At 36.5% G+C, this 14,223-nt stretch overlaps 1 protein-coding gene across 8 annotated transcripts in view; it reads left to right on the top strand.

The window, feature by feature from the left end:
• The window catches only part of SLC16A7 (solute carrier family 16 member 7), a 179,338-nt gene that overhangs the window by 88,876 nt on the left and 76,239 nt on the right, over positions 1-14,223 (top strand). For 6 of the 8 annotated variants that reach the window (XM_080812534.1, XM_080812535.1, XM_080812538.1 and 3 more), the window contains 2 exons: positions 7,595-7,723; positions 9,924-10,167. In XM_080812534.1, the coding sequence (XP_080668660.1) occupies positions 9,954-10,167 (214 nt within the window). In that variant the 5' untranslated portion in view covers positions 7,595-7,723; positions 9,924-9,953. Of the gene's footprint in view, positions 1-602; positions 634-7,594; positions 7,724-9,923; positions 10,168-14,223 lie in introns of all 8 variants that reach the window. The other 2 variants (XM_080812541.1, XM_080812540.1) reach the window with 1 other exon arrangement.

A 14,223-nucleotide genomic window follows, 5' to 3' on the forward strand; every position in this document is an offset into this window, starting at 1 on the left:
AAAGCCCATATTACTTCATGCCTCTGGCCAGGTGGATTCACCTTGCTTTAGCACTATTTCTTAATCCTGCCCCCAATGGTATTGTATTTTAAAGAAACCTCTAGCAGATTCTAGCATATTTCTGAATCTCTTAATTAGTAGCATGAAATCTTACAGACTTTTTCTTGATTTTTGAAACAGCCTTTTGTTTTTGTTTTTGTTTTTGTTTAAAGATTTTATTTATTTGACAGAAATCACAAGTAGGCAGAGAGGCAGGCAGAGAGAGAGCAGGAAGCAGGCTCCCCGCTGAGCAGAGAGCCCGATGCGGGGCTCGATCCCAGCACTCTGGGATCATGACCTGAGCCGAAGGCAGAGGCTTTAACCCACTGAGCCACCCAGATGCCCCTGAAACGGCTTTTTAATAGAAAATTGAGAAGGGTATTCTCTGGCCCTGTAATCTTCCTAGAAAAATCCAGGAATTTTTTTTTTTTCTTAACACCCCTTCCCCAGTGCCAGTTTATTACCTTCTTTTCAAATTGAGGAAAGAAACAAACACCAGAAAATCTTTGAATGCAAAATGGAAGACCCAAAATCTGTTAGAGATAATTCTGTTTTTTTTCCAGGTTGACCAGACAATGTCACTGAATATGAAAGGTGAGAAAGATAATCTGAATGGCTTTCCAGCTATGCTCCAACTATGCTCCAATTCTAAGCATTTTAAGAGGAACCTTAGGGAGCATTTCAGGGAAGGAGTCAGGAAATGATAACAGATAGAGATCTAGGATCTTTATGACTCCCCCACCCCAGGCCACCCCTCATTACCCAGAGTAACAGGTTTGGGTACTAGGAGTCTGAGTAAGACTTTGTTCCTAGAAAGGATTCTGTGGCTTTGAAAACTGTTGATGGAAAGAAGAGACACACAGACCTATTGCCATCCTCCCTAAGGATGCAGCCGTACATATTTTATGGCTCTGGGAGAGAAGAGAAGACTGTAAACATGCTAATAGGTAAAATACTCAAGTAAGTTGTTCTCTAGACATGAAAACATATTTAAAAGTTTGGGGCAACTCCTCTTATCCAAACAAACTAGATTGCGTACTTTTAAGGCTATTAGGTAATAATTCTAATAATTACTAGGGCTTTATTGAATGCTTAATTGATCACTAAGTTTGTCTGATAATCACTGTTAAAATTCTCATTTTACAGTGTGAAAACTAAGATTAAATGTTACATCTCAAATATGGTGGGATAGAGGTTAGAATTCAGGGAGTTTTGACTTCAGATACAAGGGTGTTTAACTTTTTTTTTTTCCCCTGTACTGCAGGGCTGTATGCTAATTCTTAAGTGGTAACAATTCTTATTTCCAAGACACTCATTTCTCTTTCACTTTCGTTCCTTTGAAGATGTTTATCGAACACCTCCCAGGTTCTGATAATAAAGTTAAATAAGATCAATTCTGTCCTCAAGAATAGGGGAGAGTGCCAAGGAGGTGTGATAAATGTTATGTGATATCTGTGTTATGGTAAACGTATGCAGAGGGAGTTAGGATTGGGGTTACAGCCAGACTTCACCGGTAAGGGAGCTGAGGTCTTTCTGTATCTTAAATTATAGAGAGGAGTAAGCCAGATAGAGAAAGATAGTGGTGAAGAACACTTCCAGGGGAAGAAATAGCAGGTGTGATATGCAGTGGTGAAACATCATGATGGCTCAAGAACTACAGATAGTTTACTACAACCATTACAGCCAGTTCTTGCGGATGTGTTAGAGAAAGAGCCTAACCAGCAATTTTCAAATACTGCAGCGTATCAGAATCACCTGGGGGATTTGCTGAATGGGGTTTGCTGAGGCTCACTTGAAGGGTTTTACTCCAGCAGATCTGAATTGGTGCCCTAGAATTTAGGTGCCTACCAAGTTACCATGTAATGCTTATGCTCCTCAACTAGGACCACACCGTGAGACTACTATGTAAGGTCTAGAAACAGGGGCCAATTTCTTTTTACTGTAGTATGATTAAAATTTAGCTAACAGAAAAAAAAGCATTAGAAAAAAAAAAAGACTTGAAAATTCTATATGTAATATGAACAGAACTATCTGTTACAACTCACAGCCAAACTAATACATAAGGGAATATATATTTGCATATTAAAGTTTTGTGTTTGGCATTTGTCTAAAGATTAATAGAAAACGAAGATATACTTATTATTGAACATTTAGACATTTCAAAAACACATGAATTATATGCCACTGCTTTCCAAAGGCACCAGCTGTTAATAGCTTTTCACATGTACATAGAATACTGATTTGTGGGTGTGTGGCTTCATGCTCTGCCTCCGTTTTCATATCAGTGCCTCCTCTCTGTCTTCTCTTCTGTGTGTCTGTCTTTAAAACCCCTCTGACTCTCCCTTATAAATATACCCGTGATTACCTTTAGGGACCACCTGGAGAGTTTAGGATCAGCTCCTCTTTCAAGATCTTTAACTCAGTCACTTCTTTTGCCATAAGCCTTAGTCTGTTGGGGCTGCTATAGCAAAATACCATAGGCAGAGTGGCTTTCTGGAGGCTGGGAGGCCCAAGGTGAAGGTGGCAGCAAGTTCTGTGTCTGGTGGGAACCAGCATCCTGGCTCATGGATGGTTGTCTTCTTGTGCCCTCACATGGCAGAAGGGGTGAGGGAAATTTCATGGGCCTCTTTCATAAGAACATTGATCGCACTCTTGAGGGCTCCCCTCATGACCTGCTTACCTCCCACAGGCCCCACCTCCAAATATGATTTGGGGATTAGGTTAGATGAATTTTAGGAGGATACAGCATCAACTCAGAAGTCTAAAGCCCAAAGTCTCATCTAAATCTCAAAATCAGATACGGTTGTGACTCAAGGTATGATTCATCCTGAGGCAAATTCTTCTCTAGCTATGAACCTGTGAAATCTTCCAAAATGTATTGGTGAGACAGGCGTAGGATAGATATTCCCATTCCAAAAAGGAAGAATAGGAAAGAAGGAAGGGATTCCAAGTAAGTCTAAAACCCAATATTAAATCTTCAAAGCAAACAACATTAAATTTTAAAGATCTCCTCTCCTCTCCTTTCCTTTTCTTCTGTTCTCTTTTCTTTTTTTTACGTGGGTTTGTAGTCTTCTTCTTTAATTCTTAAAAAAAGATTTTGTTTATTATTTGTCGGAGAGAAAGAGACCACAAGCAGGGGAGTGGCAGGTAGAAGGAGGAGCAGGCTCCCCGCTGAGCAGGAAGCCTAATGCAGGGTCCATCCCAGGACTCTGGGATCATGACCTGAGTTGAAGGCAGATGCTTAACTGACTCAGCCACCCAGGTGTCCCCATAGACAGCCATTTTTCACTGTGTCTTCACTGGCAGAGGGAGTAAGGGACTCCCTGGGGCCTCGTTATAACGGTGCTAATCCCATTCATGAGGGCTTCACCCTGCTGACCTAATTGCCTCCTAAAGGCCCTCCCTTCAAATACCTTGCAACTGGGGATTAGTTATCAACATACGAATTTTGAGGGAGCACAAGCACTCAGATTCTGGGACCATGTAAGATACATTGCAGTTTCTAGGGATTAGGACACAGACATATCATTTCCAGGGCCCCTGTTCAGCCTACAACAACTGCTTTTACACATTTCTTAAAATATAGTACTAGAAATCAGGAATTATTTGTTGTGAGATGTCCATTTCCAGTTCTTTATAAATATGTGCTGACTTACATTATTTTTTTAATTTGCCCATTATAAAAACATCTTTAATTAGTTTGACCTTTATTATCAATTAGCATTCTCAGAGTCCTTCTAACTACAGCAGTAGTTCACATCTAAAAATAGGTTTCGTGTTACTGACATTTTGTGGGCCATGCACTATTGATATGTCTCTTGTCTAGTTGTCAAAGTAAATCAGTCTATAGGATTTAAAACATGGTCCATCAGGAAGAATAAAATAACCTTTCAGGATTAGATTACAATTTTAATTCAATTATCTGTTGGAAAAGAGAAGATTTGGTTCAGTTTAATTCCTGTTACAAAATTGGGTGGGTTGTTATCTAACCCGAAACATTGTACATTAATTTGACACTACTCTATCCTTTTGTATAAGAAAAAGGAAACAAAAAGCATAAAGACTAGTTCATTATTCTTCAAGGAACGTAGTAATTCCTTTAGGTGAAAACACAGCCACTTTACAGGTAGGATGTGAAGAACAAGTCATGCTTTATCTATAGGCTACCTAGATTAATTTACAACGAAGTCAATAGTCTCTAACATCCATTGATTTAATTTGGGACTTAGTTTGCCGAGTGCACTATTTCTGGACTATATTTTGAAACAAACTTCTGGGTGGTTTTGACTATTGATAAAGGTTCATAAAATTGATTCATCCTGATTTAGATTTGGGTAGTTGAAGAAACAATTATTCACAAAGTCTATAAAGGAAATCCTGATATTCTGTACAACTAAATGAGAAAAGATCTTAAATATAACTCTTGACTCTAACCATTGATCATCACTAATAGTTTTGTTATTTCTTTGTGCTACCTCTTCCTCTCCTTAGTTTAATCAACCCATATTGATTTCTAGAAGATAAGGCAAGGTTTGGGGCTTCACCACATCCCACCATGTAAGTTTTTTAAAAACACTTGAAATAGACAAATGTTTTCAGTAGTCATTAAGTCACCCTTTTGTCAATGTCAGTGATATATTGTAGTCCATATACTCAAAAAAAATATATAGACAGTGTAGATATAAATAAGCTGAAATAATGATGAATTTCTAAAGACTGAGGGATAGTTGAGGTTCAGAATTTCAAAGGACAAATATTTGAATTCCAATGGACAGGAAAGGCAAGGATATGTGCAAAAATTGAAATTTGGAAATTCACCATTGGAAATAAAACTGAAGGAGTATATTTGTAAGCAGAAAGAGCAGCCTCTAAGGTTCTGTGTTAAAGTGGAGTCAGTAACAATGGGCCTGACAAAAATACTGTCACAGTACCAATTTAACCACTTATTGGACATTACACTTTGGAAAAATCACTTTGCACCTCTGATTCTTTATGCCCTCATCTCTAAGTATGGTTAAAAACATCACTTCCTCTTCATTCATGGGATTATTATAATTCATTGAATCCTTGGAAAAACAGTTAAGCATTGTTGTTTTTTTTGTGTGCATCCTGTTATAAGTAAAAATTACCATGAAACAAGTTGCATATATGCAAAGGGCCAAGAAACCAAATTAGCTGAGAGCACAGTTCAACTTCTAGCTGTAGTAATTAACACAGCTTTTGCAGGGGCCAATAAACTTTATGCCTCCTTGGACTTTAGGAAGCAATCTCCAAAATAGTTGCTTTCCCAAATTAAAGGAGAACTTTCCCGGGCACCTGGGTGGCTCAGTGGGTTAGAGCCTCTGCCTTCGGCTCAGGTCACAATCCCAGGGTCCTGGGATCGAGCCCCGCATCAGGCTCTCTGCTCAGCGGGGAGCCTGCTTCCTCCTCTCTCTGCCTGCCTCTCTGCCTACTTGTGATCTCTGCCTATCAAATAAATAAAATCTTAAAAAAAAAAAAAAAAGAAGAGAACTTTCCCATATTCTTAAGGACTGTTGATCTTCTACTGTTTTTTCAGTAGGACACACAATTCTAAAACACAGCTTTTCATTTTTAAAACTGAAGAACAATATATGGGCCATATGAGTATATTTGCATAAACACGTATTAAAATATGATAGCTTAATAGATGTAGGGAAAGGGATGTAAAATAGATGAATGTAACTACCATGCAGGAAGTTATAACTTCTAGGATTTGGGGCCATTTTGTTGGAAAAAAGCCATGGATATGGGTTGGTCTTTCTGTAAGAAAATAGACTAGTCAGGTTAAAGCACTATGAAAGGTTTGTAGAAATGTTGGAGAGCATTTAGAATGTGGACTTGTCAAGATCACTTGTCGTGGCCTCTATGCTGACCTCTATAAAGCATGATGATAATTAAGTGTAGACTGGAAGGTCAGAGCCCAATTTTCAGAAATGCCTCAGGCTTTCCTCTGAGGCTTTGCCCTGAACTCAGGGCAGCTCTCTCTGCCAGCGGAAACTGACAGGAAATTTATTTCCTCAAAACATAAAAGGGTTTTCTGCATTTGGATGAGCTGGTTATAAGTAGTAGGATGGGGCTGCCATCCCTGAATTACCCGGCTTAAAAAGGCTACCAGGGCTCCTGGTAAGACCAGAACAGACGTTTCTCCTCACCGCTATAACCCCAGACCTAGGAGACCCATTTAGCATAAACTCTTTAATCTGAGCATTAGTTAAAATTTTAATTTCAGGAATGCCTGGGTGGCTCCGTTGGTTAAGTGTCCGAATCTTGGTTTCAGCGAGGTCATGACCTCAGGGTCCTGGGATGGAAACTTGGGTGGGGCTCCAGGCTCAGCAGGGAGTCGGCTTGAGATTCTCTCCTTCTCCCTGTGCCCCTCTCCCCACTCATGTTTCTCTCTCTCTCTTTCTAAAATAAATAAATAAATCTTTTAAAAAACCTTTAATTTCAGCCTTACCCATTTCTCAGATTTTATTCATGACTATAATTCCCTATCATTCTAGTCCCGGCTCTCAGTTTCTCACTGACTTGGTAACTAGATCACAGCCTCTCCTCATCCTCTCATTCAAATCTCCGTTAGCCTAGTGGCTGCATTGCTTTTTTCAACACTTTAGGATACATGGCCCGACATGCAAGGCAGGGAACTGGTTATTTAGTTCAGAGTTGACTTTTTCTCAGCTTTAATCTGGGCAAAGGAATGTCCAACCTAAACAGACTCTAAGTACTAGCTTCTATGTATTCAGCACAAGATTTAAGTTGAAATGAAAGTATTTGATATATCTGGGAATTTGAATATATCTATCACCCAGATCTGATTAGGGAGTTTTAATTCTAAATCAGAAGATCCCTAAAATGCTTTTAGTCCTTTTCATAACTAGTCTGTCTCATTGTGAGACATATTATTGACAATATTTCTTTTAAAATTATTATTAAATTAGCCACCATACAGTATATCACTAGTTTTTGATGTAGTAATTCAGTAATTCAGTTTTGATTCAGTAATTCATTATTTACACATAACACCCAGTGCTCATTACAAACCATGCCCTCCTTAATACCCATCACCTGGCTACCCCGCTCCCCCAACACAGCCCCCAAACCCTCAGTTTGTTTGATAATATTTTAAATAATCCTCTTTTGAACTTTGTTTCCATTGTCAGTGGATAGTTTCTTTAACTGAATTGTAAATTATTTAAATGAGTGTAGGAAATTATTTGAGGGACAGCTAATGAATGCCAATAAATAAATAAATTTCCTTCTCATAATGGTAGATATGCAATCTAATGTTATTTATTTTTTAAAAACCTATTTCTTCATTTTATACTTACAGTTCTTTTCTCATGCATATATGTTTGATCGTTTTGTTCATACATTAGCAGTTCTATCAGTGGATTGGCAAAGAAATTTTGCTAATTATTAAAACATGGTCACAATATCCTGGGATAAATTAAAGCTAGTGGCTCTAATGGGGCTTATGGAACTCAATTATACATGTAACCTTTGTTTTTTTGTGGTTTGTTTGTTTGTTTTCCTTTAGATAATCCAGAGTCTGCTCTACCTCTCTCCCTTTGCATTGCCTTCACATATCACTTCAAGGAACAGTGACTAGACTTAAAATTCCACAGATAATCCAAAAATATCTGTTCAAGTTGGCATCTATCAACAGGTAAAATTACACTTTTAATTGCTGCTTTTCTTGATTATTTCTGTAAATAAAAGGAAAGAGACACCACAGGTATTAGTTGTGGAAAATGTTGCAGAGTAGTGCACAGGAGAATAACATCACACCAGTGAGTGTGTCTGAATTGGATCTTGACTACTGATCAAACCACGAGTTGTTTAATAATGAACAGGTGGTAATCTTGGAAGTGAAATTTTTTAAGGGTTAATTGGTTAGACTCCACTCTATAATTATGTTAGCTAGGAGATCATAAGATATCAATTTATATGGAAAAAAACTAAATAGCTAGGAGATAGGGAAGTGAAAAGGCATGAATAATGACTCTCAACCTGGAGTATGAAGTTATACTTAAGGCAAGTCAGTATGCTGGATACTTAAGGCAAGTCAGTATGCTGGAAAGAGATACAAAATATCACATACTGAGATACTTAAGTCAATATGCTGGAAACAGATACAAAATATCACATAAGGAGATTAAACTGGTGAAAAAACCATACAAAAAAGGAGGAGGATTAAGGTGAAAAAAAAAAAAAAAGCTCAATCACATAATATTTTTTAAGGCCCTTCAGTTTTGAACTATGAACACAGATGCCTGTCCACACAATAGAAATCCCAACATCAACCTATCTCATTAGTAAATTTCAGTGTTCATATTCATAACATGATTTGAGTATTAGTACCTTTCAGTCTTCATATTGATCATCATATTGATACGATGATATTTAAATAATGTATTAAGATTATTTAGAAAAATTTTTGTTGAAGTGACTGAGAAGCAAATCATCCAGTTGTATTTCTAAGTGTTTACAATAGCAGATGTGATAAAAGCTATGGTTGTTTAAAGCCATGAATTGATAATGAAAGAGATGTTCTTTTATGCAAACAGGAAAATTGCAGAGAACTTCTCTACCTATTTTAAATTTCATTTTTATCATTTTCCTCTGAATTTCTGAAAGCCAAGTTCTTAACTATGGACTATTGTCCTATAACTATGGACAAATTAGAAAAGTTTAATGTAGAGAATATTTTCTTTCAAAATCTAAAAAGTGCATATAGAAGGTCACTGAAAATATCTTTGATATAATTTGACAGTAAACAAAAATTAAACCTCTCTCTGTTTTCATAGATATATGTTTAGTTTTTTGGTGGGTTTTCTGAAAACATGTGGCAAAATTAGATTTTATTAACTTATTTCCAACATTATTTTACCAATAGAAAAAAAATTTTTTTTTCAGTTGAAACATATTCACAAATAAAATGAGAGTAGTAGGAAGAAGATACTGAAAAATGCTGGCCGTTACAGCTAAAAGCTAAGCAAATAGCATTACTGCACAAAGAAACATTGATGTTAGGGAACCAAGATGTTTTTAATTTAATTTCAGTTGTGTGAAGCTATATGTGATCCTTGCTTCCCCAGGAGAATGCATGCTCTTATGCCACAAAGCTGGCAGTTGTGTTCTTAGGCATATTCAAAGAGGAAGTCCTTTCTTTTAGCAAACGATAACACACCATCTATTTGTTTGGAAGACTCTTATTGCTCTGAGAAATGCATAAAATATATCATTCATTAAATAATAAGTAGCACCATTTTGAGAAGTGCAGTAAAATTAATTCATTAAAACCATAAAACTTCTAGTGCCACAGTCCTAGAAAGTAGGTCCATGCTGAACTATTTTTAAGTATTCTAAATTATTAAAAGTAGAAAATTATAAATTATTTCTAATAATTTAATATTTCTAATAATTAAAAAATCTACTATTTAGTTATTTAAAATCTATAAGATTCAATACATGGTCCTTTTTAACCTTTGTAAAGAAAATCTTAAATATTTTGGATTAAGAAAGTATTCTGTTTTTAAGTGATGACAGCTCCATTTTTATTATGCTTAGAATTCGGTTAGAGATAGCTTTTATTTTTGGGTTGGTACTTCAGTACAGATCTGAATTCTTTGAGTAATTTTTGAGTAGTTTTTATATCCATAAACAAATTAAATGCTTTCAATTTTTAGCCCATAGCAAAGTTACATACCTCATTCCATTTTTTGGTTAATTTTCTGAGTATAAGAGTTAAAAAAATTTCATGAGAAATTATATACTTATAACTGTAAAATATTTTGGTGACTATCAAGAGTAATATCTGAAAATGGAAATAAGGTTTAAACTGTTATTTCATCTTTTTTAAATAGGTGACTTGAATCTCGAATAGAGGAGCAGAAATGCCACCACCAGTAGGTCCCCCCCTATACCCACCTCCTGATGGAGGCTGGGGCTGGGTAGTGGTTGGAGCATCTTTTATCTCCATTGGATTTTCATATGCATTCCCCAAAGCTGTAACAGTGTTCTTCAAAGAAATTCAGCAAATATTCAACACTACTTACAGTGAAATAGCCTGGATATCATCCATTATGCTGGCTGTTATGTACGCGGGAGGTAAGGTTTCTGGGAATAAATGGAATTTCAGATTCAGAAAACAATGCTTCAGTGCCACAGTGCTTTACATGTAATGTCTTGGTATATTATAGCCCTGTTTCGTGTTTTCATCATTTAAAACCAACCAAAAATATAATCCCAAATGAATTTTTAATAACTTTATTGATTCTGCATTTTGACCTGTTCATTTCATTCTTTAGTATTACTAGAGTATTTATTAAAGAATGAGGATTTATTTGAACAAATGTTCAAACAAATGTTTAGTAAACAAATGTTTACTAAATTATGGAATTTCCAAAGGAGGCATCTTTCTATTTAAGAATGGAATAAAGTCTCTATGTTTCCTCCCATTGTTACCATTGGTAGAAATGCTTTCTTCCTAATGAGAAAGAAACTCCAGTTGCTGACGATCTGTAAGCCTGCAGCTGCAGAAATGGAGTGTTATCATGTACATTCTGGATCCATTCCAGTTTGTGTGATCAAAATAATTCCTTATTTCTGTAGCACTCTTTAAATATGACATTTTTAAAAAAGATTTACTTACTTTAGGAGAAAGAGAGAGAGAGAGAATGGAGCGAGAGGTTGAGGGAGATGGAAGAGGAAAATCTCCAACCAGCCCCCCACTGATTGCAGACCTAATGTGGGGCTTGATCCCACAACCCTGAGATCTTAACCTGAGCTGAAATCAGGAGTTGGGCACTTAACTGCCTGTGCCACCCAGGCCGCTCTAAATATGACATTTTTAAATGTAAATGGTTGCCTCACAATTATCTTGTTATTTTTCATGTTCAGATTCATGAGGGAGAACAAATCAAAGAACTCTATCATTTTTGAATGTGTAAAAAAATTGGAATTATTAGTGCATTATTATGTCATTTATTTTCTTGAAATCAATCTAAACAGCAGACCAGATGGTCTCTACATTTTTTTAAAGTCATTATGTAAAATATTTAGGTTTTTAGAGTTTTCATTTTTCAAATGGATATTTGACTTTGGAGACAGGTATAGACTCAGAATATAAGCATTGGACGAAATTATACAAATCATCTAGCACAATTTCTTACCTTACAGTTGGGGATAATATGGCTCATAGTGATAGAGATATACCAATAACAATAATATCCAATATTTATTAGTATTTACTTTCAGCTAAGTCCTTTCTAAATACTTGCTGTGTGTCATACAATTTAATCCTCTTAACACTGCATAAGTATTATTTTCTCTCCATTCTATAATTGAAGAAATAGAGACATGAAATAGTTTCCCAAGACAAACAGCTCATTAGTGGCAGATAGAAATCAAGACTCAAAATACTGAGTCATGTGCTCTTCTGCCTTTCTTATATCTTCCTCTTTACCTCTAGAAAGTGATAGAGCCAGATCTAGGCCAGGCTTCTGGAGACTGAATTCAGGTGCAACCCCCAACAAGGTCTTTTGTCAGTGCCTTAACAATCTACAGGATACTCTCTCTCTATGGTGAAAATGTGGTCCTCCAATGATCGTGTGTGTGTGTGTGTGTGTGTGTGTGTGTGCATGCACACGCGCGTGCATATTGGTATGTGTTTTTCTACTTTGTATATGTTGGCAATGTTTCATTAATCTAATCTGTCTCCTTTACCCTTTTTAGTTAGGTTAAATGGATGCATTTTTGTTCCACTACTAAAAAGTGTCTTTAAAATGCTGTTTGAGTGTATCAGTGAAAAATTCTGCTTCTAAAACACATTCTGAGTATCTCCTTTGGACATTGCTTTAAGGATTGTAACTGTGTTATTTCTGATGATATAGAAAGAATAGATACTGTGTAACTGGTTTTGTTCCTTTATGGGAAGGGTTAGGTGTTTATTTAATAATGTTTTACTAGAACAACATACAAGTCACCCTGTCCTGAGCTCCAGAATGCGCTAATGTTAAGTTACGTAGTTACCCGCCTTTTAAATACAGCTGAAACAGATTCCTCTAGTGAATTCATAGAAGTCTACTGAATTTGACCTATGCAGTCATAATTTTATGTTGAATAAGTAGTTGACTAACTCATAAGCAAGAGAAAAATTTGTATAACTTTTTTGTTAAGTCAATTCTTAATTGACTTTATTAGTTTAAAGCAAATAACCTCAAAGTCCCAGTACCTCAAAGGAATACAAGTTTACTTATTGCTCAAACAGTGTTTCATCTGGTGGCTGTGCCATCACATGAGACCTCGTGGTGTTTCCAAAATCTGCTCCTCTTGACTAGGCAGAAAATGAACACAAATAATATGGAAGATCATGTGGGATATTTGGGGGGCCAGGCCTGGAAAGGGTAAACAACATTTCTGCGAATATTCTACTGGTCAGAATTCTTGTGCTGCTCTACATAAAGATGGGAGCCAGGGTTGCTGGAAAACGCAGGATTCCTAGAGGAAGAAATAGAGTAGGATTGCATCCTGTAAGTCTCAGACAGAGCCTGATACCCCAGCAATCATTCTTCATCCAATGTAAGTAGGATATATTTATAGACTTGTCATGGTCATATGATAGCTTCCACTCCCTGGCTGGATCTACAGAAAGGTTTAGAATGAAGAATGATATGATTTCTTTTCTCAAACCATTAAATTTCAGTATCAAATTATAATGCGTAAATGCCTATAATATGTATTTATTATTAAATAATTTTTCAATTTATTCATGTCCTTATTTCCTATTTTAATATATACATATATGTGTATATTATACATACATGTATAATATATGTATATACATATATGTATAATAATATGTGTGCATATATTATACATGTATGTATATATTATACATATTTTAAAAAACACAAAAGAGGGGTGCCTGGGTAGCTCAGTTGGTTAAGTGTCTGACTCTTGATTTCAGCTTAGGTACAGTGTCAGGGTCATATGATGGAGCCTTGCCTTGGGCTCTATGCTCAGCTCAGAGTCTGCTTCTCTCTCTCCCTCTGCTCATTCCCTCTGTTCTCACTCTCTCTCTCTTTTTCTTGCAAATAAATAAAAAGCACAAAACAGAACTCTTTCGAAGCTCATCAAAAAAATGGTAGTTTGGGGGGTGCCTGAGTGACTCAGTTCGTTAGGCTTGACTCTGATCTCGGCTCATGGTCATGAGTTCAAGCTCTATGTTGGGCTCCATGCTGGGCATGGAGCCTACTTAAAAAAAAAATGTAGTTTGGTTAAGTAAGTAGTTATCAATTCAGGAAAAAAATACCTTAAAATGTTTAGGGTAATAGATGAAAAAATCTTTCCAAAGATCAGTAGGAATTTTCTACTTGTTTCAAGAAAACAAATGCTGGACACATGAAGATACTTACGTAGTAATTGATGATGGTGATATCTAGGTGAGATCCACTAAGTCGCTGGAATATTGCTTAGCATCGTTAGTCATCAGAACTGAGACATTTTCTTTATTGTCTCTGGCCATGGAAAAGTCAGTTTTTGCAGAAGATCTGCTACACTGTGGTCATTCCCTTGAAAGTGGAAGAGCAATCTCGGGCCTGTGGCCTGCAGGTTGGAAATGTTATTACCTGCCCTATCCACTGGTTAATGGAGAACTCATTATACTTTACATCGTTTGTTGCAAATAACATTGGTGTCTTCTCTTGATAATTGGTTTTAATCTTTTAATAAGAAATAGTTGAGGGGCACCTGGGTGGCTCAGTGGGTTAAGCCTCTACCTTCAGCTCAGGTCATGGTCTCAGGGTCCTGGGATCGAGCCCCGCATCGGGCTCTCTGCTTAGCGGGGAGCCTGCTTCCCTCTCTCTCTCTGCCTGCTGTGCTGCCTACTTGTGATCTCTTTCTCTCTCTGTCAAATAAATAAATAAAAATCTTTTTAAAAAAAAGAAATAGTTGGTACATTGAAAATTGTAATCTCAATATGAAAATAGTCCCCCTTATGTGGATGCAGATAATTTTTTTCAGAAGCATAGTAACTATTTAGAACAAAAAAATCTGATAGTTTCAATTAATCTGGGACACAGATATTGGTCCTATTACCAAAGTGGTGGTGTTTTTTCAAATATGGTCCCCAGACTTCCTGTTTCTGAATCGTGTGTCTCTTGT

This window comes from Martes martes, assembly GCF_963455335.1.
Source record: "Martes martes genome assembly, chromosome: 8".
NCBI lineage: Eukaryota > Metazoa > Chordata > Mammalia > Carnivora > Mustelidae > Martes > Martes martes.